Source organism: Mirounga angustirostris, unplaced genomic scaffold (genome assembly GCF_029215605.1).
Source record: "Mirounga angustirostris isolate CCGP_5_RB_7025 unplaced genomic scaffold, mMirAng1.0.hap1 SCAF_14, whole genome shotgun sequence".
NCBI classification, from domain to species: Eukaryota; Metazoa; Chordata; class Mammalia; order Carnivora; family Phocidae; genus Mirounga; species Mirounga angustirostris.
In genome coordinates this window covers 11097657-11122923 of record NW_026991722.1, presented here as the reverse complement: position 1 = coordinate 11122923, position 25267 = coordinate 11097657, and the positions used below count along the sequence as shown (strand labels likewise).

At 35.7% G+C, this 25267-nt stretch overlaps 1 protein-coding gene across 2 annotated transcripts in view; it reads left to right on the top strand.

Moving 5' to 3' along the window:
• CDH7 (cadherin 7) overlaps window positions 1-25267 on the top strand; it is a 116099-nt gene that overhangs the window by 51631 nt on the left and 39201 nt on the right. For both annotated transcript variants that reach the window (XM_045886307.3, XM_045886308.3), the window contains 3 exons: window positions 1826-1993; window positions 4424-4611; window positions 19960-20213. In XM_045886307.3, coding sequence (XP_045742263.1) covers window positions 1826-1993; window positions 4424-4611; window positions 19960-20213 — 610 coding nt within the window. The remainder of the gene's footprint in view (window positions 1-1825; window positions 1994-4423; window positions 4612-19959; window positions 20214-25267) is intronic.

Genomic DNA, 25267 nt, shown 5'->3' with positions numbered 1-25267 from the left:
AAAATAAAAACAAAAATAAAAACAAAACAAAACTGTCCTAACTCAAAGAAGCATAATTTAAACACTTAAAATACTAACGTGTTGTTGATGTGTGTAAAGTGTGTAGGTGTGTTTGTGTTTGATAGCTAGTACTCAGACTAAACAAAAATATAGTTACTTAAGACAGGATGAGTGTTGTTTAACTTGGAATCTTGTGAACCAATAGCAAATTGCTTAATTTTTTCCTATGCTATTGAAAAGCTTTTCTCATCTGTTTCCCACCCCTAGAACAGTTACCAAACTGTAGAATATTATGAATTATAGTGAAGGCCTCGTATGCTTTCCCCTAAACTTGTGTTTGGTTTTGAAATATAACCTATACTATAAATAAAATATAACACATTTTATATATAACACATAGCACACCATTATTGCATGTGTACATCGAATAATCAGCCTTTAAACAATTTAAATTGTCAGCTTTTAAAAAATTATAAATTGGAAGGATATAACATTTTTATGCCAAACATGAGGAAAGAAAGAACCTTCATCCCAAATTAAACAGTTATTTGCAATTATTTTATTCCTGAAGAACCATCCTCTATCAGGCAACCCAGTTTTGCTGTTTTGCTTCTGAAAAGTCCTTAATACCATAGTTTTTCTTCTGCAGGTCTGAGTCAGTGAGGATTTAAATCCTGACTTCCCCATAAAAATTAGAATCTGTTTAATAAAATAGATTAGACATCTTTCAAGCTATGGTCCTAGGTGGATAGGTAAGACATAGTCTTTGTTGGAAAAGATGAAATTGCAAGAAATAATTAAGTAGGATTCTGAACTCTTTATATTTAATTAGTAAAGATGACCTCATATTGCTAGTTTCAAGGCCTGTATAGATCAATATTAAATACATTTTTATTTGATATCACCTCTATGTACATATACTAAGTATGTTAGGTATATATCTCATTTAACATTAAACTAAATTTCATCCCATAATTAAATATTATTGCCTAATATACTTAGGCAGTAATTAAATAGTTATAAAATAATTAATTTACTATACCAGTGATTATTCTGTCAAGCTTCCCCATCAAGCAAAATGAAACTCTGAAATCAATTTCTCATATATCTGAAGCCTTAAGGGTGATCAATATTCAATGCAATTGATTAGAAACAACAACAAAACACATGAATGTTTTCAGTGTTGCTGATTTATATTGACGTAGTCATTCTCATCTTTAGTACTTTATCTCAGATCATTCGATAAAGCATAAGATCATCCTGCATCATAACCACAATCCACAACCATAGCCATAGTTTGAAATGGTGTTTTTCTTACTCAACATAAGTCATTCTCATTTTTTAATTTTTAGACTATTTCAGCCATTTTGCTCAAAGAGAGGTAATAGGAACCATAACTGAAAGGTTATACTGATTTCACATCACCTGGGAATTACGTGGTTAGAGAGGGTGAAAGAGAAGAAAAGGAGAGTTTCATTGTCATGTACCTGCAGAGTTTACTGCCCATTACTTTAGATGAGGCGTTCACATTCATGTTATTTATTTATAAGTTGGTATTTCCAAACTATATTTTCATAAAACTGAAAGACAATCCTCTCTATCCAATATCGAGAAGCTCTGCTTTTCCATGTTACAGCACTCTCTGTGTTTTGTAATATTGTATATAACTATTATGTCCCTTTGGTCTTTAATAGGCAGTAAGATTATTTAAAATAAAACAACAAAAGGCAACAACTCAGGAATACTTGCTACCTATATCAGTGTTCTTCACTAGTATAAATGCAATGATTCATGATGCGTTTTACTGGGATTTGAAATTTTACAGGAGTCATCAAGACCGCCCTTCCAAACATGGATAGAGAGGCTAAAGACCAGTATTTGCTTGTTATTCAGGCAAAGGATATGGTTGGTCAAAATGGAGGACTCTCGGGAACTACATCAGTCACCGTGACCCTAACTGATGTCAACGATAACCCACCTCGCTTTCCTCGAAGTAAGCTATTTTGTTAAATGCTGCAAGTGCCCTAACTTTCCTTGCCAGTCTATAAAAATGTCTTTTAAAAGGAATTTTTCCAAATACTTCTCTAGCAAGTGATTATCTTACTACATTCTCCCACAATTTTGTTTTATCAGGGGCATGGTCTTAATTCAGAAATGTGGAATAATAAGGGTATTGAAAATGAAAAGAGGCAATCATATCTTTATTACTTCTGTCTTCAATATAATACAGTTTTTCTTTGGTTCACATTTTTAATACCAGTTATTAAGTTTATTTATATATTCATCTTTTCATTCTAAGATATTCTTTGTACACATTCTGTACATTACAAGGTTGTTGCCAATTGTAACCTTCAGATACATTTCATGCATTCTATACACCGAAAGTATTGATTCATTTTTAAAGATAAAAATAGAAGAGCACTAAACTTTTTCATTTTTTACTCCACACTTTTTTTTTTTTACCACTTCATGCACATTAAACATTGCTTTAGCAGTTCTATCATCTCTTTCTTGTGCAAACATTCGGTGTTTCTAAAGAAGTCAATTCAAAGAACCAGAAAACCACATGCCCTCAATTTAGTTTCTATGACCAAAGTGGCTTTTGACTTAGCCAAGAAAAGGGGGGGGGGTGAATTCTAGGTAAAAATGTCTTGATTATAGAAAAGCATTTCATCTCACTGTCTTTTAGTTTTTCTTTTTTCTTTTGTAAGTGTATGTGGTATTTCTTTACAACTCTCAGGAAAATAAGGAAATTGTATAGACTGTGATGTCTCTAAAATGTTTGTTTGATAGACATGAGTAATGAAGCTCCCTTACAAAAACAGATCTTAGAAGCGAACAATGTCAAAGAAGCTTTCTCTGCAAACATGAAAGTCACTGTGTTTTCCTGCAAATACTCTGTCTTTGGATGTTTCATTTTTATTTTACATATTTTAATATGTAGTATTATTATATGATATTGTTATACAACAGACATTTTAATACTTCCTAACAAAATAAAGTTTACTCTAAGTTTAGCATTCATAAAAAATGAACTCATCCTTACCGTGCCCTTGATAGCTTATAATGGGAGAGGAGAGGAAGGTTGTCGAATAAGCAAAACAATAATGTAATTATATTGGGCTCATAATAAAATTAACTATTTTTTTTAGCCTAGAGTGGTAAGAATTGATACTTAGAATTTTCATTATTTCAGTTGTCATGATTTGATAAGATACAGTACAGGTTTTCTAGCGAATATTAGATACTCTCCTACTTATTAAAGTGAGGGAAGCCAAGGGTATGTCATTAGGGTTTTCATTTTTACTGGGATTCTCTCTACCATATGTAGTTAATATTCTATCCTTAAAATTTCTGGATTTTACTAAGGATGCTTCTGGATCTGTAAAAGGGGTCACTCAAAAGTCATCAGCATATCTTGTCATTATTATTTTTTTTAATCAGTGACTGTTCACAAAATGTAGAAAATTGCTAACAATAGTAATTCTGAGCTGAAAAATGGGGTCCCTTCAGTTCCTTCGAAGAGAATCTTTTTCTCTTCATAAGAAAGTGAAAGTACACCACATTTAACAACCTGAAGGGAATGGAATAGGTAGAGGAAACAGGAAAAAACAGATGATTAGAGAAAAATGGTTCTGAGAAGTTTTCTAGTTTCGAAGGGATGATTCATGGTCATCTGCTTTCCAAACTGTGTTTTGTTTGTTTGGGTTTTTTTGGTTTTTTTCTTGACTTGCAGGATGGTGAAGAGGAATTTTTACAAAAGAAAGTTAAAAAGCTTCTCTTTCTATTTTACTTTTCTTTCCTTCTGTTCAAATAATGTCACGTCTGCTCTTGTGCCTTTGTGTCCCAAATCATACAACCCACAGAGATAACTCTCATTCCTGATAAATTTATGAGCTGAAACAAGGCTAATGTGGTCTTTCATCAATGTCCTTGTCCAGTTGTCTGAAACTTTCTGAGTAAAAGACACTGTTATGTACATCCTAACAATAAGTAATCGGAATTATTTAGGCTTGTATTTGCCCACTTGAAACCTAAGCTATACTGTTTTTATTTTTTAATATTTATATTATTATATTTTAATTATTTAGATTCAATGGTTACATATTGATCTTATGTATAATTATTTTAAATTTTATTATTAAAAATTGCTTATTTCTCACCACTAGAAATACAGGAATGGACACTCTTATCATGCCTTCCTCAGGCTGTTTCTGCTGTCACGTATTAATTATTTTAGATTATCACCAAGAAATTTCTTGAGTCTATATGAAACTTGTCCTTCATCTCATATTGCCTTAACATCTTTTTTAGTAAAATATAAAAACAAACTAAGCAAAGATGATGCAAAGCAGCCAGATAGTTAAGTATTTATTGGTTAGCTTCCATGTAGTTTGTTCACTTCTTGATGTGAATTTCACAGGGTCTTACCAGTATAACGTCCCAGAGTCATTGCCAGTGGCCTCCGTGGTGGCCAGGATCAAAGCAGCTGATGCAGATATAGGAGCTAATGCTGAAATGGAATACAGAATTGTGGATGGTGACGGATTGGGAATTTTCAAGATTTCTGTTGACAAAGACACACAGGAAGGAATCATCAGTATACAGAAGGTAACATTTCCTTTATTTTTATTTTCTGTGAAGGTAACACCACTGCCCATGCTGACAATCCATGTTTGCTTTGATGGAAGAACGTATTAGACAAAGTAAATGACCATGTGGAATTGTTAATATTTTAACTTTAGGAAGAAAAGCTCTGCGTTTATTTTTAGGTGTCAGAATCATAAAGAATCCTCAAGGACATTTGTAAACATGCCCCAACGGGTCTCTTATGAGCAATCCCACAGCCCTTATCTGCTGTGTTATGACTGACAGTAGGCACATTGGCAAATGTACTGTTTTAAATGACCTATGTGGAGGGGCGCCTGGGTGGCTCAGTCGTTAAGCGTCTGCCTTTGGCTCAGGTCATGATCCTTGGGTCCTGGGATCGAGCCCCGCATCAGGCTCCCTGCTTGGCGGGGAGCCTGCTTCTCCCTCTGCCACTCCCCCTGCTTGTGTTCCCTCTCTCGCTGTGACTCTCTCTGTCAAATAAATAAATAAAATCTTTAAAAAAAATAATAAATGACCTATGTGGAGAGAGGAGTATGTTTCTTTGTTGACTATTCCAGGCATGAAACCCCTAAAATCAACTAAAAGTCTTTATCAGCAAACTAGACAGACAGTCCATATATGTGAAAGCAGTGCGAAGTTAGAAATAGAAACCAAAATGTTGAAGACTTGCTACATTATCAATTATTCCTTTTTACAGTTTATACTAATTGAAGTGTTTGAAGAATTCATACAGAGCATGGAAAGTTGTGAAGCTTATCATAATCCCCTAAATATAAGTGCAAAGGAGGTAGAAAATCCCTATAATCCGAACTAAAGACTCTGTCATGGTATATTTAAATTAGCTCCCAACACTGATTAGATATGGGGGGAAATGAGCTATTTATTCCTTCTGCTTTGTATAGACATGATCTTAGACAAATGTTAAGTTAAAAAAAAATTATTGTAGAATATAGTCTTACTTTCTCAACTATTTGAAATGCTAAAAATTAAAATATGTGATAATCCCCACCCTCTAAATAATGGTATCTTATGCCAGTCTGACAATCCAGGTGTATAACTCTGTAATTAACACTCCTCTATAATTAACACATGTCAATAAAGAAAGTTATATTTTAGTTGTTAACAGGAAAACATATGTTTGATTTCAGGCCAATGGGCAAAACATTTCTGCAATTATTTCCAGTGGACAGCTGCTATTTTAGCTTAGCTGGTGACAATCTGTGTAAAAAAGTTTTAATAACTAGGATAGGCCAACTGTTGGCAAAATGTTTTGTTTTGTTGTCTAAAATAAAAGGAATGCAATAAGGTACAATGCTGCTCAAAGATTTCTAAGATTCATCTGAAATCAATCTGTTCATATTCTAGAATTTAAATATATATTGAAATTATTTTTATTGAACACATACATTTCACATAGAGAGCATAAAGCATTGAAGAAACATACACAAATATATATATTTGATATATTTAGTTCAGTAATAACATTTATCTTCAATTTCTTTTTTTTTTTTTAAAGATTTTATTTATTTATTTGAGAGAGAGAATGAGATAGAGCATGAGAGGGGGGAGGGTCAGAGGGAGAAGCAGACTCCCTGCCGAGCAGGGAGCCCGATGCGGGACTTGATCCCGGGACTCCAGGATCATGACCTGAGCCGAAGGCAGTCGCTTAACCAACTGAGCCACCCAGATGCCCTCTTCAATTTCTTAATATTATTTTTTAAAGTTTTAGGGAATTGTTAATTCTGGTCACAGTCAAATCACACACTTTTTTTTTTTTTTTTTTTTAAGTTTAAAGCTTTGAAGTCATTTCTAGCTTCTTGTTCCTCCTTGATCCATAATAGCTCTCGGCTATATGTTTTTTTCTGTTCTCTTTAGCATTATCCTAAGGTTGGTTATCATTGCTCACTCCAAAACTATTTTAATAGCTCCTAAGTTTACAACCTATTTCTAGCTTCTCAAATCCATCCTTTCTTTAAATTGCTGTTCAAAATTCAAAAATACTTTATTAGTCCAACTAGATTGAAAGCAATCTACCTTATACTAAGGGAATAAGAGAGAAGGATACAACAAATTGAAATGAAGCAGTAAAATAATCATTAATGAGGTTATATGCTTAGAAATTCCAAAAGAATTTACTGAAGTATTGTTAGAATTAACAAGAGTTTTCAATAATGATAGCTACAAAAGTAAGTTAAAAATGAGTAGATTCGCTGTAGTTCATAAGAACTGTTGTTACAAACTTTCATCTTCAATCCAAGGCAAGTGGCTTCTACTCATGAAAAATAGAATATCCATACTTGGCCCACTACCCCTAAAACCCTCCATCTTTTTTTTTCTTTTTTTTATTACGTTAATCACCATACATTACATCATTAGTTTTTGATGTAGTGTTCCATGATTCATTGTTTGCATATAACACCCAGTGTCTCCATTCAGTACGTGCCCTCTTTAATACCCATCACTGGGTATTAAACCCCCCTCCCCTCTAGAACCCTCAGTTTGTTTCTCAGAGTCCACAGTCTCTCATGAAAACCCTCCATCTTAAAGCAGTGTAGTCCACTAGCCTCATAAGGGCAGTCTTTAACCCCACATCCAAGTGTTTTTCCATCATGAAGCCAACAGGATCCTGAGTTCTACTTCAGAAGAGTGTTTTTGCTTAACATTTAAAAAAAAAATAGTCTCGTTAGAGTGTTTTATTGTTGTTGTTGTTGTTTTTCAGAATGAAGAAAGTCTATCCTTAAGATTTTCTGATTCCCTCTGTCAGAACTAACAATTGCATATGGTCCTCAAGGACAGCATTTTGATTTTCAGTTTTATTTGTCACAATTTCAGTGAAATGAGGTTCTGTATTTCATTCCAGGTAAAATACTTCCAGAGGCTCCTTACAGTGAGTGGGGTCAGCAAAAACATATATGGGTCCCATAAATTCGGTATTCTTTCTGTATAGAATAGTGGAATCATCTATGAAATCCAAAATGGAATTCTGATCTGAGTCACAAGGACATTCTTACTAGAACCAAGAAATTCTGAAGGAAAACAAATGAAGTGTTCTTCCATTGTTCTTAGAATATTTGAAAATTTTCATTTAGATATACAGTAGAATGCTGTGGGCAGTCCCCAAAAATGACCCATTTTTTGATGGGTTTTCTAGTCTCTCCTAACTATAGGAAAACATTTACAACCAGGCACTTCTAGGATGTTGACATAATGTATTCTGATGATTGTGAATGTCTCTAAATATTATTTCACATGTGGATAACAGAGTTTCACTGTTTGTTTATATCGCCATTTCTCTTGGAAGTAGGGTATTTTGTACCTGTGGACCATGCTTGATAATCATGTGAACTTATTTTCTCTCTATAGTATAATAAAACTTCAGTTCATTTCTTTGTCATAAACAATGCACTGTCATGGTTATAATGAGATTTATTCCAGTTTGAGCAAACTGTTATTATATTTTGAAACATTTACATATGTTATACTTTACATAGAGTGAACTTCAGAGCAGAGAGAGAACAAGAAACCAGTCTTTTTAAAATATGTTAGAAAAAGAAAAATAAGTACAGAATTGTGAAAGCTAACCTTCACTTATGTTATTTTTGTTCCAATGTCTTATATAGAAAATGTTTATAAATATGACCAAATAGGCAGAATCCCCAAGGCTAAAGGTTTTTATAGGTATTATCACAGAATTATACACATGATTATATAGTTTAAATACTATTTCAAATTAAGACGACAATACAGTGTTTCACAGTTAAAGCTCCTGCTTTGGCCATTTATGAATGATTTAATAACTTCTACAACCAATTACACAGGGCTCCCAAATTCACAAAGTGTAAACCTGAGTATTATCCCATGTGAGTGAAACTGTCTTTCTTTCTACCTAGAATTTTTTCTGCTTACATTTTTGCATCATAATTTACAATGCGGGAACTTTAGTTTCCTATTTTTCCTTTGAGATATGAGAATCTTTCCTCTAATGTACTTCAGTTTTCAATATAAGACCTCGGTAGGGATTAAATATGGGATTCTGCTTTTATAAAATACATTACTCTAGAGTTACAGTACAGTAAAAAATGAGCATTTTCAAGATGCATTTCCTGTGAAGGATAAGTACACATGCATCTCTGGCATATGGATGGTGTTTGGAGGCTCACATTGTCACTGTCAGTGTATTTTAGCTTTTCCTGGCCGATTCTATGCTATCTTCATAATCTCCTTATATTCATACCTTTAAAAATTCTGAATGAAGCCAAAGCCATCAAATAATAGAGCATCACTGTAGACGTATTTCTAAGGTGGCCCACATCCTTTCACTGTGAGGGAGAAAGAGTTAGAATATACAGTTTCCCTTCAGCCTTCAACTCTGCCATGAGGATTTTTAAGCTCTGGGGTTTACTATTTTGTTATTGAAATGTGTCCTTTGTCTACTACTTGCAATAATGAGGAGCTAATTCCCAGAGTCAAGTATGTATTTCAGCATTTCACAAAATGCTGCTGATGTGTGGGGGAGGTGTGTCAAACCGAAAACATTTCCAATTTATTTTTCTTATTATTACATTTTTCTTTCAAAAGATTTAATTCAATTAATCCTGGTGCTGTAGAGGCACATTTCTCAAAATAGAACAAAGATATTTCTCTCATTGGACTGGGAAAAGGCATACATTTTGGATTATTTTAATTTTAAAGGCTGTCTGTGGTAAGATTAATACAGTAACTCAAATTTATTTAACTTCTGAATTTCAGACTATATTTTCCAATTTATTCAACCCATTGTTCCTGTGTATATTTAAGTATATCCTTATATCATTTTAATCATTATGCTCATGTATGCATATATATAGGCTATCTGCTTATTAAGGTATAAATTTAGCAGTGTTTGAATCCAAGATTAGAGATACATTTAGGGGCTTAAAAAGGAAATAAGAAATTGACACTCTTTGAAGGAAGTTGATAGTAATGTAAATGTCAACACAGGACAGTCTTGATCAAAGAGGCAAAGGCCGTGTTCGCTTATGAGTATTTTCTGTTTGCTTTGATGTTGACAGTTATCAGAGCAGTGTTCTCAGAATATGTGTATGTCAAAGACATTTTCCAGTGAGTCCATCACTTTTTTTTTTTTGCTTAGTACAAGTCACAGATAATGTACAGTTTTTTCTTTCTGTCTTTTTTTCCATTGTGTGTTGTTTCCTAAATTAGTTTCAATGGGTAGGCTTCCAAGAAAGACATATTTAAGAAAGAGATAAGATTTAGTGATTGTATAAGAAAGTTGGAGAGAGAATTTAAGGACAAAACTGAATCTTTCTAGTATGAGTAACTGGATGAATAATTGTGTCATTCCTTTAGAATGGGAGTGTGCTGATGATTAATATGGTTTGGAATACATGTGAGGTGCCTGTGATATCTGGGTAATAACATCTAGGAGGTCATGAATAAGGATTAGCAGCTCCAGGCAGAGGTCTCGAGTACAAACTTGGTCCTGGGAAGCATAATCATATGCATGATAATTAAAATTAAAGGGACACTCGAGAATATCACTAAAGCATGTATATAAAGTAAGGGAAAGGGGTGCCTGACTGGCTCAGTCAGTGGGCATGCAATTCTTGATCTCATGGTCATGAGTTCAAGCCCCACATTGGGCACAGAGATTACTTAAAAAACATAAAAAAGTGAGGGGAAGAATGCTTTAGACATTACTTGGTGAAACTAAAAATCTAAGTTAGCAGGGCAGAGAAAGATTCAGAGAAGGGAAATTGTTTTATCCTTTTAGGACTGAGGTATTTTAAGAGAGTTTATAAATAACTGATCAACAAAGCAAACTTAAAATTTAAATATATTCGGATAAATGAAAGAAAAGGAATTGCATATATTATCAGTAGAGGGGGGAACTGATGGTTCCTGGAATCTATTTTAGATAATGAAGACAGGATATAAACCAATAAGGAAATGATTAGAAGAGTCAAGGACCTGGAATTCAAAGAAATTCACATGTCTAGATATGACCTCTCTCTCACTATTTCATCTGGGCATTTCAAGGCTATTTTGGTTCATTTTCACTGGATATGCTGTCATCACATATCAAAACCCGAAGCCACCGACTTTTATTCTATTTCTCTCCACAGCTGTGTCAACTATTCATTGCTACTTAACAAATCACCCCCGCAATCAACCACTTTAAACAACATTATTTCTTTACATCATGACTTTGTGGGTGAGCAGTTTGGTGGGGGTTCAGCCGGCTGATTTTTCTGCTGGCCTTAGGTAGGCTCACACATGGTCATCTTGGTGGCTGTGCCTCTAGGGAGGTGGCTGTCCATCTGCTGAGCCAAGGGGGGCTAGAAATGTGTCTCAGAGCATCCAGTTGCTAGCTTGGGTTTGTTCCAAGAATGGCAAGAACAGAAGCTACAGGATCTCTTGAAGGATATCAATCTCTGCTGCCACATTACATTCATCAAAGCGAGAGAGGCCAGGCCAGATTTGAGAAGTGAGTGAAAAAAACACATGAAAAGAGAGGAGCTGTACAATACTGTGGATGCTGGGAAAGTAGAAAAAAAGATTTTGAGTCCCAGCTGTGCTCCGAAGAAACTAAAAAGTCTTCAGTTTACACGTATACGAAATGGCAAAAGTAAGAACAGAATCTCAGGTCAGCTGACTTAGGCTATAGTCTTCTCTCCTGTTTCAGCATTACTCACAAAATAATTGTGCAGATCAAAATAGATCAATGTTTGCTGCTGTTTGATAAAGGCTCCCAAGAAAAATATAAGCTAAACTGCCTTTGGGTCATAATCTGGATTCAGCCTGCCAGAAAATGTGTGAGACCCTTCCACACGAAGTCACTGGGTCTAGTCATGGTACATGCTGGGAAATAGGGACCTCTGCCTGAGCTGTTGTGTGAACCACGTTTTAGATGCTGGGCAGGAATATAGTCATTTGCAAGGCTTGTTTTCTATTTTCTGCTTATGAAATAATAATAAGAAAGCCTACTGAATTCACAGTAGGAGGTTGTGGTACACAGAAGAGTGTGCCCTCCTTCCCCCATCCTAAAGATAGCCATGTCCTAATCTCTGGAATCTGTTGAGTAGTTTACCTTACATGACAAAAGGAATTTTGCAGATGTGATTAAGTTAAGGAGCTTGAGATGGGGAGATTATCATGGATTATCTCACTGGGCTCAGTGTAATCACAAGGTCCTTATATGAGGGATGCAGGAAGATTCAGTCAGAAGAGAAGAGATGCGGTAACAGAACCAGAGGAAGATGGAAGAAGGGGCTGTGAGCCAAAAATACATGTGGCTCCTAGAAGCTGGAATGATTCTTCCCTGAAGCCTTAAGAAGGAACACAGTCCTGTCAACACCATGATTTAGACCTCTGAACTCCAAAATGGTAAAACAATAAATTGATGTTTTTTTAAGCCACTACATTTGTGGTGTTTTGCTACTGCAAGAGTAGGAAATTAACACAGAAGTCATAGTCGAACATTTCTGTGAGTGGAATAGCTGATCCTGACAACAGAACATAAAAGAGAAAGCCAGATATTAATTAACTAGGTATGGATAAGAATCTGGGTAATTCCTGATTTAGTCATTCTGTGCTCAAGTTGAAATAATATGTGATGGCAGTGGACACTTTGGTGATAACAGCCCTCAATTTCTCTCTCACCACTGCAGTATGGACTGCTTATTTCCTACATCAGCTTTATATGGTTTATCCCACCTTCTTCCTTTGTCATCATCTTGAGATTCACTACTACTCTTTTTGTTTTAGATTGTCAGATTCATACTTCCAATTCATTCTGATCTTTTGTTCTTACTCTTTGGGAACAAAGACACTGGGGCCACCCTGTGTGGTTATGAGCAAGGAACTCAGTCTGTGCTTGGCTCAATTTCCAGATTTGTCAGAAAGATCGGTTAAGAGCTATCTTATCTTACAGTATTGTCTTGTGAGAACCAATGAGTGTGAGCAGTTAATAAATTAATATTGTAAAACTTGTAGAATGCACATGGGAAGGACTATATAAATGTGCATTTTTAATAGGGAATACATTTAGCAGTTTATGGTTCTACCTCTTTTAGGTAAGTTCAACTAAAAATCTGAAACATATATGCATTTAGTTGATGGTCTTCGATTTTTTTAAGTTAGAAAATGGAGATGTGTTATATCTGCTTCATTGCTTTTTTCTAGTATCTAGGTTAAGAGATGTTAATTTAAGTACTCATGGAAGCCAGAGGACACTTGTGTGGCTAGATAATGGAAATAATTATTCCTGATACTTGTATCCTGACTTTATTCTTAATATGTTGACATAATGTTTCAGACTTAAACATTTCTGCATTTATTCATATCTTCGTTAAGGTCCTAATTTACCTGTAGAACACCAGATACTTTTTGTGTAGTGATAATAGTCTGTTTGCAAAATATGAGTATTTGTTATCAAGTCCCTGATAAAGAGTTGCATTAAAGTATAATTTTTTGAAAAGTTAAAATAATGACTCTCATAGAAATATAAACTGGACATGGAGGTACCCAGTAATCCTTTTTTGCTTGTTCCAAATTTGCTTATACTTACTTTGCTTTTTTAGATGATTTGTTTGTCCCTAGATTTTTTTTTATGCGTCAACATGGTGCATCCAAATATAGAATCTTATATATGTTACAGTTTGGAACATATCTTTCCCTTCTTTATTCTCTATAAAAATAGCTTATTGCCCAAATCTGGATATAGGTTTCATGATTCACAAAAGTTTTCAAGACAAAAGCTTCAGAAGATGGTAAAATCACTTGTAACTGTCAACAAAAATTGCACTGGACAGATTTAAACAGGATAAGACAGGCTTCAAGGATATTGCAATAGGAGAAGGAGGCCAGAATTCAGTCTAAACTCAAGTCAGGTGAGACAGAGGGCTGGCGAGTTAAGAGCTAGAGTGTGGATGGGTAGGGGGGATAATAGGGTATCTGTATGTGCTGATCGGCTTTACCTAAAGGAAAAGTAAATTTTCTTGTATCTTCATGACAGGAGGTAGTTTTACAACTTGGAGCAAGGCTCAGGCTGAAGGTTGGCTCCTACCCTCCCAGCAGCTAGCAACTAGAGGCTCTATCTTCCTTGATGATGACATTTCAAAGAAATGACTCCCTGTTTTCTGTTTTTTGTTTTTTTAATTTTATTATGTTAATCACCATACATCATTAGTTTTTGATGTAGTGTTCCATGATTCATTGTTTGCATATAACACCCAGTGCTCCATGCAGTACGTGCCCTCTTTTTCTTGAGGAAGACATTCCTGGGCTGTAAAAATGTCAAGAAACTTTTAAAAAAATTTCCATCTCAAAGGGGCAAAGAATGGACTTACAATACCTGTTTTCTAAACTAACTGCTCTAAGAAAGGGGAGGTCAGGGGCCAAGAGCAGGAAGAATCCTGTCTAAATTCAGGCAAGGGGGGAAAACATTAAGACTCTCCGGCACAACCCAGGGAAGGGAGAAAACAAAGGCAGCAGAGTAGTTGTCCATAATAAAGGTATTTTTTGCTTTTGAAAAGTACTTCTGGGAGTCAGTTTAGAACTCTTATCATCGTATTTGTACAAAATTATTCTTGCGGAGAGACCTTTTTCAAGGTTATAGGTCACTTTTAAGGATCTGGACAGTAGATTTATTTAGAATAAAATAATTGTGAAGGGAAAATTGTGATTGAGGGTTATTTTTCCATAGGTATGGCCTCATTTAGGCCCATTTACTTAGGGGAAAAAGATTTATATTGGTTTGATCAACAAGGAGGGAAGATATTGAAAGCAACAGAATATGCTTTGATCCAAAAGACAGCTGGAATCTCTAGAAAAAGAAGTGTTTTTAAAAATGACAAACAGTCTTAGTGCTTTTGTACAAAATCAACATTTAACATAGACACTAAATATATAGACAGGCACATGTGTGCATGTGCGCACACTCTCTCTCTCTCTCTCTCTCATCAGCCCTGTTGGTACCATGCCACGTTTAGAAGAGCAGAATGAACCATTTCCAAAAGAAGACTTTTTTTTTTTTTTAAAGATTTTATTTATTTATTTGAGACAGAGAGAATGAGAGACAGAGAGCATGAGAGGGAGGAGGGTCAGAGGCAGACTCCCTGCCGAGTAGGGAGCCCGATGCGGGACTCGATCCCGGGACTCCAGGATCATGACCTGAGCCGAAGGCAGTCGCTTAACCGACTGAGCCACCCAGGCGCCCCCCAAAAGAAGACTTTAACTTGGATCAATTCCTAAACATCAACACCAGCATTGCCCAAAAGTGCAAGATCTAAAAGGAGGCCATTGAAATGAGAGCACATTTGGCTGTAGACCAGAAGCCAAGCTATATGGAGAAAGAAAAATACAGTGCAATGGTTTTATTAAATGGACTCAAGATTATGTTTTAACTTAGGTTTTACTTTTCAAAAGGCTAAAAATGGCAGGGGAACTATTCAGACCCCACTATTAATGATGGGTTTTGTTTTGTTTTTTGCTTTTTTTAATTCAAGCCATCATATTATAAACTGACTTTACTGAAGACGTAGGCTAAGTGTCACAGGCGAAACATAGAGGAGGAAGACATGATTTTAACTCTCATTTGATTTGCTTATAATCTAGCAAGAAGTAATGGCACTAAGAATAATATAATAGTAACAAAGTGAATATTTATACAGCAGTTACTCAGTGTCAGTTGATGTTCTAAGTGTTTTAAATTTAGGAATACTCTACAGCAAACCTATAAGGTTGGTCAGGTGGGCAGGTGCCTAAATGTGATAATGCTATATAATAAGAAACCCTAGTTACTCTTGGAGCCTGCTTTCTGTAGCAGGAAGGAAATGGGTGGTGGGTGGACATGGCCTTAACTTCACATAGTGTGTCTTTCCCCTCTACACATGTAACTTCGGACTTTCACTGGAACTCTCTGCTGTTTGGATTTCACATCAATTAATAATACCAGCCCTGCATCTTTTTTAAATGCACGTTAAAGATGTGTATAAAACTTCCCGTTTATGGTTAGCTTTCCATATAAAGAAGTTTTACTATTCATTAGGTAAGGGGATTATGGGAACGTTAATAAAGAAGGTGATAGTGGGTCTCCATGAGATTTCAATAAGACAAATGGAAGACAAAATTGTGTGAAAGGAGGACCAGCAGGTGATATGAACTGGAAGACACAAAGTATGCTGCTTATAGTGAATAGTTCATTTCAATTGTGGTAAAAGGGATGGGAGGAAGAAGGGTGAGCATCTCGTCTGGAAAAAGAGGCTTATTATCTTGGGCTCCTTAGATCGGTGTTCACAAATAACTGCCTGTTTTTGTACAGCTCAAGGACTACGGATGGTTTTATGTTTTTAAATGATTGAGAAAAATGGAAGGAAGACGAAGGTGTGATATGTGAAAGTTCTATAGAATTTATGTTTCATTGTCTGTAAATGAAGCATTATTGGCACGCGGCCACACGAATTCATTTATAGGTGGCAGAGAATGTACAACCTGCAAAGCCTAATTATTTAGTATTATTTCCTTACAGGAAAAGGTTGTTCACCCCTGCCTTAGATACACTGCTTATTTTTTTAATTGTGTTATTCTAATTCCAGTATAGTTTACATAGTGTTATATTAGTTTCAGGTGCACAGCAGAGTGATTCAACAATTCTGTGCATTACTCAGGGCTCATCCCCTTCACCTATTTCACCCCTCCCCACCCACCTCCCCTCTGCTAACCATCAGTGTGTTCTCTGTAGTTTTTTTTTTTTTTTTTAATCCTGCAGTTCATCATCTCTGATGGCAAAACTGTAAACAGATCTATTTTATAGTCTAGGAAATAATATACCAAACAAGCTTCTTCTCTCAGTGTCTCTGATATACATGTCACTTGACAGATGAAAGCACAGCTTCTACAGGTCCCAGAAAGGCTCTGTGGGGTCACTGGCTTGGGTCTGCGTGACTCCCATTTGAATCCGGGTTCTTATTCACCCTTTATTGCTTGCTATCGTGGGCCACAGTGTGAAGAATGTTTTGGTTTAATTTCCACTTATATATAGTCCCCAGTGATATGTAGTTCCAATATTGGATAGAATCTATTTAGACATTACCTTTATCTTCTTCCTTTTACTCTGTGTTTCCTCAGTTGTTAAACTTTTTTTTTCCCCCCAAGTAAAACCCTGTTCATTAAATCTAATGGTTATGGAACGTATTGCTTAGATAGAAGTCAATAAGAAAGAGAAATAGGAATTAAAATTTTATTGCAAAAGCTTTCTCTTCAATGTGTTTAACAACCCTATCTATCACACCACACCCCTCTTTGAAAAGTAGATGTCTGGTTGATTCTGATTTGCTCTGGAAATCATTTTGTGTAGCAATTTCTTTTGTCTGTAATCTTGATTCATAGCCTTTCATACAAATTCTTTTATTGCTCTATTGTCATAATAGCTCTTAGGCAACCAATCATCATGCATGATACTGTGTTTCATTATGACTCAGTGGCATCCAGATGTCTATACCTCATGTTGTTGCCTTTTAGACACATTAAAAAAAAGTTGCTATAAAATAATCGCATTCATTTGTGCAGTAGATTTTACATTTTTCTTTCATATGCCAAACTTTTACTTGAATACAGAAATACTTGTTATCCCTTTTGATAGAGCTGAATGAATATCTTAAAAGTGGTTGTGGTTTTGAATTGATTTAAAAGGAGATGGTAAATAGGATTTTTAAGACACCTTCTGTCATACAGAGACACATACGATATAAAAATAAGATTTCTCTCATTATTTGTCAGTTTTATAAGTAATATAAGAACAAAGTACACAGGTTAATATCCAAGCTATTTGTGAGTATGTTTGGAATAAGTAAATGCATTTAGGTAAGGAATTTTTTTTATCCTTAGCAATACCCAAATTAAATACTAGATTACATGTATGGGTACAACACAGTGTTAATGCAGAGGTCAGCCTTCTTACAAGAGGCTTTGCATCACAATTACCCAATGAGCCTTCTTTTTTTAAAGACTTTATTTATTTATTTGAGAGAGAGAGAATGAGAGAGAGAGAGAGCATGAGCAGGGGAGAGAGAGGGAGAAACATGCTTCCCGTGGAGCGGGGAGTGGGGAGCCCAACGCAGGACTCGATTCCAGGACCCTGAGATCATGACCTGAGCTGAAGGCAGATGCTTAACTGACTGAGCCCCCCAGGAACCCCCCTTTTAAAAATGCATATGGTTGGGCTTCTTCCTGGATCTGCTGAATCAAAATCTTCTTTGAAGGGGCCACACATGTGTCAGAAAACTCCCCTGGGTAGTTCTGATCCTCACATTTGGTTGAGAACCATTGCACTGGAAATATTTTTAGGTAATAGACAAAAAAGGTAGCATCATCAGAATATCACTGAATTTGTTAATAAGGTGGTGTTTAGGGCACTGTGTACCACATGCCCCTGCATTTTCATATGAAAGCTCAGAAAATTAAAACTGCATTTTCCTGTAGCAATTCTAAGAAGTGTTTTGTGGTAAAGAAAACCAATATACCTGACTATTCCTTCTCCCACCCCTCCTTTTGGCTATCAGGATTCCCTGGGGCAAAAGCATAGTTCAATTTTAAGGCTCTGTATCCTGGATATCTGTGGTCTAGTTTTTTCTAATTCAACAAGAATTTATTGAGCCCCTTCTATGTACTGAATTCATAACAGGCCCTGGGAATGCTAGTAATTAACAAGACAGTCTGGAGCTTACAATCTATTGGATGAGACAGATGTGAAGCTAGTAAACATTTAGTAAGTGCTCCCTGATCTAGATAATATAAACCTATTTTTGAGTATTGATTTATATATTTTTCCCTCAGTATTAATCGGAGATGAGCCATGGGGACTTTTATGTAACATATATCTGCAAATACACACACATCTATATTTGTATATTTTGTATGTACATGGATTTCTGTGTGCACATGTTATGTTTTATATAAACAGTACATATATATACTGTTTGTCATATAGACATACATATACATACAGTGTGTCTCTCTATATATATCCTATTTTCTATTTACACGACTACATTGTTTTATTTTAGTCCCCTTTTCCCTAATACTTTTTCTGTTACATAACCGTTAGGTAAAAATTACAATTAAGTAAACCATGCTTTATATTTGGTGGCATTTCGGTCCATTTCTTTACTTTTTAAAAAAATTATTTTTGTTTTATCTCCTTGAATGTAAGGAATATTTTGGGACAGTTTTTCAGTGCTGAGATTGAGATCAAAAGTCATAAAAATCTGGGGTGCCTGGGTGGCTCAGTCGTTAAGCATCTGCCTTCGGCTCAGGTCGTGGTTCCAGGGTCCTGGGAGCGAGCCCCGCATCGGGCTCTCTGCTCCATGGGAAGCCTGCTTCTCCCTCTCCCCCTGCTTGTGTTCCCTCTCTTGCTGTGTCTCTCTCTAATAAATAAAAATCTTTAAAAAAAAAAAAAGTCCTAAAAATCTGTGACTCTGTATTTGAAAATAGAGAAAGCATTTCTCTTTCTCTCCTCTCTCCTTGAAAAAGAGAAGCATTTTATCGTCACAAACAACTTCAGCATATTGTATATATAATTTTTTTTTTTCCACAGATGGTGCTTTCCTAGGACAACATTTAATTGCCCTTACAACTTTTTAAAACTACCAAATGGTTTAACTTGGGTCACTATTTTTGAGGAAAGTGTTGACATGTTAATCCTCTTGGAAAGTTGCAGAACTGAGATTTTAGAATATAACTCTCAACCATCAGATACAAACAGAGACACAGCATATACTGGTTGAGGAATTGTGGAGAAAGAAATTGTGCTTCATCGAGAATTGGCTGTGTTTTCAGGCAGCACAAACTCAACATCCCACCTATGCAGTGTGGCTGCCTTTGGGGCACCTAAAAGCTCAGGATTGTAATGGAGTCCCTGAAATCAATAAAGATGGCCTTTTAAATGAGAAATCCACTGGAAAGTTATATTTTTCTTTCTTTTTAATGTGCACCCCTGGATAGTGCAGTTAAATTACATGGTTGAAGGATATTATATTGATGTCCCTGTTGGAAAGAGTTTTCAGCCTTATCGGTTGTCTTTCAAATAATATTCTAAAGACTTGCTTTTGCCCATGCAATGCACGGCAGCAGAGTGGATTAAGTTAGCTCCAAAGCACTTACCATTGTCTATGAGCCAGAAAAGCAGCAAGGATTTTGATGGGCATTATTATTGATTATTTGTGAATGCTGATGGTGCATTTTCGTGGCTGAGTCCTTTCTATGCTTATTAGCATTCATAAATGAAAAGGCTCTGCTTAGCTGACTATTTAATTGGTAATTTAATTTCCCTAATGACTTTCTTTACAGGACCTGGATTTTGAAGCCAAAACAAGTTACACACTCCGGATAGAAGCTGCAAACAAAGATGCCGACCCTCGCTTTCTAAGCTTGGGGCCATTCAGTGACACGACAACAGTGAAGATAATTGTGGAAGATGTGGACGAGCCCCCCGTGTTTTCCTCACCTTTGTACCCCATGGAGGTGTCGGAAGCTACCCAAGTTGGGAATATCATTGGCACTGTAGCAGCTCATGACCCAGATTCTTCCAACAGCCCTGTGAGGTAAAAGCTCATTGCTCTTCTTTCCTGCAGTTTATAACAATGTGCTTTATTCACAACGCATGTTTCTATATTATGATGCTTTTGATTCACAGCAAATGAAGACCAGTTTTGTATATATATTGAGCCATAGCAGTGGAAGTGAAACAAGATCAGAACAACTCGACATTTTACTAATTTAAAAAAGTTTCACCTGATTATTCAAGGCCATTATTATGTAGCAATATTCCTAGGCATTCATTATCATCCACAAGCCATAGCTGATGTTCCTATTGAATCAATTATCCTAAACTCTTTCAAAGCAAACTGTGTTCAAAGATGAAGCGATGTATGTCCTAGATGTAGGATATGGACATATATTAGAAAACTAATTTTATAAACAATTAAAATTAGGGATTAACTTTTAAGCAAATCATTTTTTTTTACATATTGGTCTATTTGGGTAGCATATTTTTAGTTTATTATTTCCACTTGTAAAAAATTAAATAATAATGTATAAGGACTATTTTTCAAATGTTTTATCAATAGTCCTGTATCGAGACTAGACACATGGTTCTAAGCAACTGATCTCTTTACGACTAACAGAGTGATGATAGATAAGCACTTCAGAATACCACAACATTCAGTTTCACACTTTTTACTTCTAATTTACAACCTGAGATCTACATGTATGTTTTTGTGTATGTGTGTGTTAGTATGTGTGTGCATATGATACATCTTTTTAGGTGAATATTTTACAGAGAATATACTTGAAATTACTTTGTATTACATGTCTTAATTTGCATTCATAAGTAAAACTTTTTAATGTGACATTTTGGACTTTTTTTTTTTTTACAAAGTCTAATAAAGTACAAAAATCAGTTAAGGTTTTATATTCAGATATATTTAGCTTATAAGCTAACCACAGTTTTTTAGATTTAACTGCTATCTGGCAATGCTAAGTGCTTTTGAGCTAACTCCTGAGCTAAGTTTGGACATTGACGACAAAGTGTAATGAAAAATATCTGTAATTTAGACAATGACTCTTAGTTAAGAAAAGCATAATCTTTTACCTCCCTAAAATAATAAGCTTATTTAGGCATATATAACTGCTCTCCTTTCCTTCTCTTTTGTCTGTTATTAATATCATAGTCTAATGTAGAATTTGCATAAAATAATTGTTAGTTCAAAAATGAAGTCATACTTAGACGCCTGGGTGGCTCAGTTGTTAAGCGTCTGCCTTCGGCTTAGGTCATGGTCCCAGGGTCCTGGGGTCAAGTCCCACATCAGGCTCCCTGCTCCGCAGAGAGCCTGCTTCTCCCTCTCCCGCTCCCCCTGCTTGTGTTCTCTCTCTCACTGTGTCTCTCTCTGTCAAATAAATAAAATATTTAAAAAAAAAATGAAGCCATACTCATCATTTCCATCTATACAATAAATTCAGGCTCTATGGATGACTATATTATTTTGAACACAATGATCATAAACTATTCCTAAGAATATAATCTGTGTAATAGAACGTTTGAAAGTCACAAATGTACCAGATAGAACAAACCTTCCCCTTCTCCCTATAATAGCCCAGCCTTCATTGCCAAAACAGTTTCCTGACTTAAGCATAGCTCCATCCACCAAGTCTTGTTGACTTGTGAACACTTGAATTGGGGGTTTGTTATAGCATCACCTCTCTTACTGAAACATATAAGTCTCCTCCTCTTATGATCAGACACAGCATGATTGTAGGCATAGATCAGCAACTTGGAATAGTCTCACTTCTGCTTAAATCATTTAATTTCATGGGGAGAAAGAAAATGCTTTCATGAAGTTGGAGATATAAAAAAAGAGACACTAATACATAACATAATTCAGTACTTGAATGAGAGAAGTTAAGAAATCTTGTTTCTTCTTTTTCCTTTACTCGTTTCCTTGTGTATCATCCTGCTAAAGCCTCTCCACATCGATATTTCACTTGTTATAATATTTTATTTGAAAAAATGCAGCATTATATAATAATTTGGGGAAGAAGGGAGAGTAGGACCAAGTGGTAAGTGACTTGAGTTAGAGATGAAGTGACCTCCAGGTCTCCTCACTGAAGCACAGATATAGAAAGGTCAGAAAGTGAACTCTGCTGATTTTAGAGGTAAAGATCTCTGTGGCTTTCATCAATGAAAGAGGCTGGCCAGGAATTTATTTTTACCTCATTTTCATTTTCTTAAGGCTGATGAAGGTGACCTGAAAGGCCAGGTTAATACTAGCTTATGTCAGTTTTTGAACACCTTAATCTCACAATTAAAGAGGTACAGCCTTTGTTCCAAGTGGACTAAAATGGTTTTGTGTGTGTGTGTGTGTATTTCTTTTACTTTTGTAAAATTAATTTATTGACTTAATATTTACTACTTGTATTCTTGAAACATTTTTATACTATTTTTTATAAGGTCGCTCTGTCATTCATGGCTGATTTTTTTTCTGGATTTGTCTTTGATATATTTCTCCTCTCCTGTTTATTTGTGATATCCTTTAAGAGGCCAAGTTCCTCATCTTGTAGTTTGATGAGTGTGTACTCCTGTGCATTTTCTAGAATACTGGTTCTCTTCTCAGTGCTGCTATTTACCGAGTGACCTACGGAATGCCACTTAGCCACCTAAGGTTCCCTATGCCCAGTAAGAAGGAAAAGCAAACCCTATCCCTGCTTTATCCCAAGTTTTTTGAACATTAAGTAATAAAGGGAAAGTAACTAATGATTTTAAACTGAGAATCATGACTTTAGTATTAGGAAGTATTATCATTGTACATTGCTATTATTACAGTTTTTTGTGTTTGCATCCCATTTTTGTTTCAAGATCAGTAAGTCAGCAAAAGGAGACATACTTTACAAGCAATTGTATTGGTGATCTGTATTGAAATTTGTTTTGTATTCACATATGTTCCAATATAGAGACAATATATGCAGTTTAATGGACGTAAATATGTGTTTGCATTGGGCACTCAAGTTCCTATCAAAATGTAAGCCCTCCTTCAACACATGCCATGGATGGGCAGTGGGCATGGTCTGCTGAGATCCTAGGATAAGTGAATTTCCAGATTGAGATAGAACCTGAAGAGTCTTAGGATTGTGAGCTTTGTGCTCACATTGTGGTTCTTAGAGGAATGGGAAAGTAGTATTTGTTTCATTGTAATTGCTTAAAATTAGGCCAATAGTACTTGAATTGTAAACCAGGATGGGAAGTTGGATAATTAGTATTTAAATTTATTGACATTTTTTGTAGTATAATACTAAAATCTAGCATATGCTATTTATATTTGGAATATTTACCAATATGTGGAGTGAGAGACTAGAATTCTTTTTTTTTTCTAATTAAAGATTTTATTTATTTATTTGAGACAGAGAGAATGAGAGACAGAGAGCATGAGAGGGAGGAGGGTCAGAGGGAGAAGCAGACCCCTTGCTGAGCAGGGAGCCCGATGCGGGACTCGATCCCGGGACTCCAGGATCATGACCTGAGCCGAAGGCAGTCGCTCAACCAACTGAGCCACCCAGGCGCCCGTGAGAGACTAGAATTCTAGAAAGAAATACATTTACTGTCCTCCAGCAAGGCAAAATTGAGAGCCTCCTCTTACATGATCCCTGCCTTGCTCAGCACTTTTTATTTTTACCTACTTTTGACACCAGCCAAAGCTATGAGTAACTCTTCTCTGTGCATCTGCCCTTTCTTTAAAGAGGACTGAGACACCTACATCACCATAAAGCATTTTGGCCATCTAGAAGTATAGTAGCACTAGGTGGAAAGATTAAATGAACTCAGAGCCCATTGCTTAGCAAGAATATAACATTATTGTGAACTGTTGTATCTTCGTTATAGCTTGTCTAGCATCCAGGTTTGTTACCTCCCCCACCGTGTCATGTATACATTGTTTTCCTCTTCCCAAATAGAACCAAAAGCCAAAAGTGGAAATTAGATGATAGTTGAGATTACTTAGCCGGGGGGGGGGGGGGGGGGGGGAGACAAGACAAGAAGAAGAGGCTTTTTCAAAAGCAAAAGTAGATAATTATGGTCTAGCATACTTCTGGTTTTTATGTTTTTGTAGTTGTTTACTAGTTCATGTAAATTTTGGTCCTGAATACCAAATATCAGGGTTTACCTGTTGAACTTGGAAGGACAGGTCATATTCTGCTGATGATTTTGATCATCTTTCTGAATGGTAGGAACTTCACCTTCATCAGTGAGGTGGTGGATGTTATAAGAGCAGCCTAGAGTCTGGAGAACACTTCATTCCTCATGTCAGCACTGGGAGATGGAGCAGTGCATCAACACACATTTATTAAGAGCCTGCTTTGTGCACAGTGCTAGGGAGAATATTGACAGGAAAAACAGAGATGAATAAAACATTTTCTCTGACCTCAAGGAACTTAGAATCTGGTTGAAGACAGAAGATCCCATAAAAGTTAAACACAATGAGGGAAGACAGTGTCAGAACTGTAACATGGCCAATTGTGAGATAAATGGTAATCACTCTGAGCTCACCGGACAGGAGGCTTCATTTGAAGAAGTGATAGCATAAGCAGGGCTTTGAGGGATGGCAGGATTTGAACAAAACAAGAAAACATTATGCAAAGTCTGTTTATGTTTTATTTAGTTATATACTAAGAGTCTACTGCTGTTTTATGAAATCAGCAGATTTACTTCCATAGGCAGCACAAGCCCAAAGTCCCTATACTAAAAATAGCCAATGGATTGAAACATGATATTATTACAAATAAGATCAGATGTGAAGAGGGTTTCATAAAAATTAATGGGGATTATTTTCAGCATTTCTAACAATTTAAATACAGAACTACGTTTGTATTTATGCTTAAGGATACCACGATAATACTTACCTGCAGGCTCTTTTGGCATTCCTGGTATTATATGTTCTCAGATCAAAGGTAACAAAATAGTATCAGATATTACATTATGTAGTGTGACTAGTATGAACGCATTTGGGATGTTTGAATAATTCAGTGTGTAGTTTTTTAAGGAGCTTATATGCATGCATATATTCATACATATTACTTTAATCTAAATTATTTGTTACTATCTGATTTT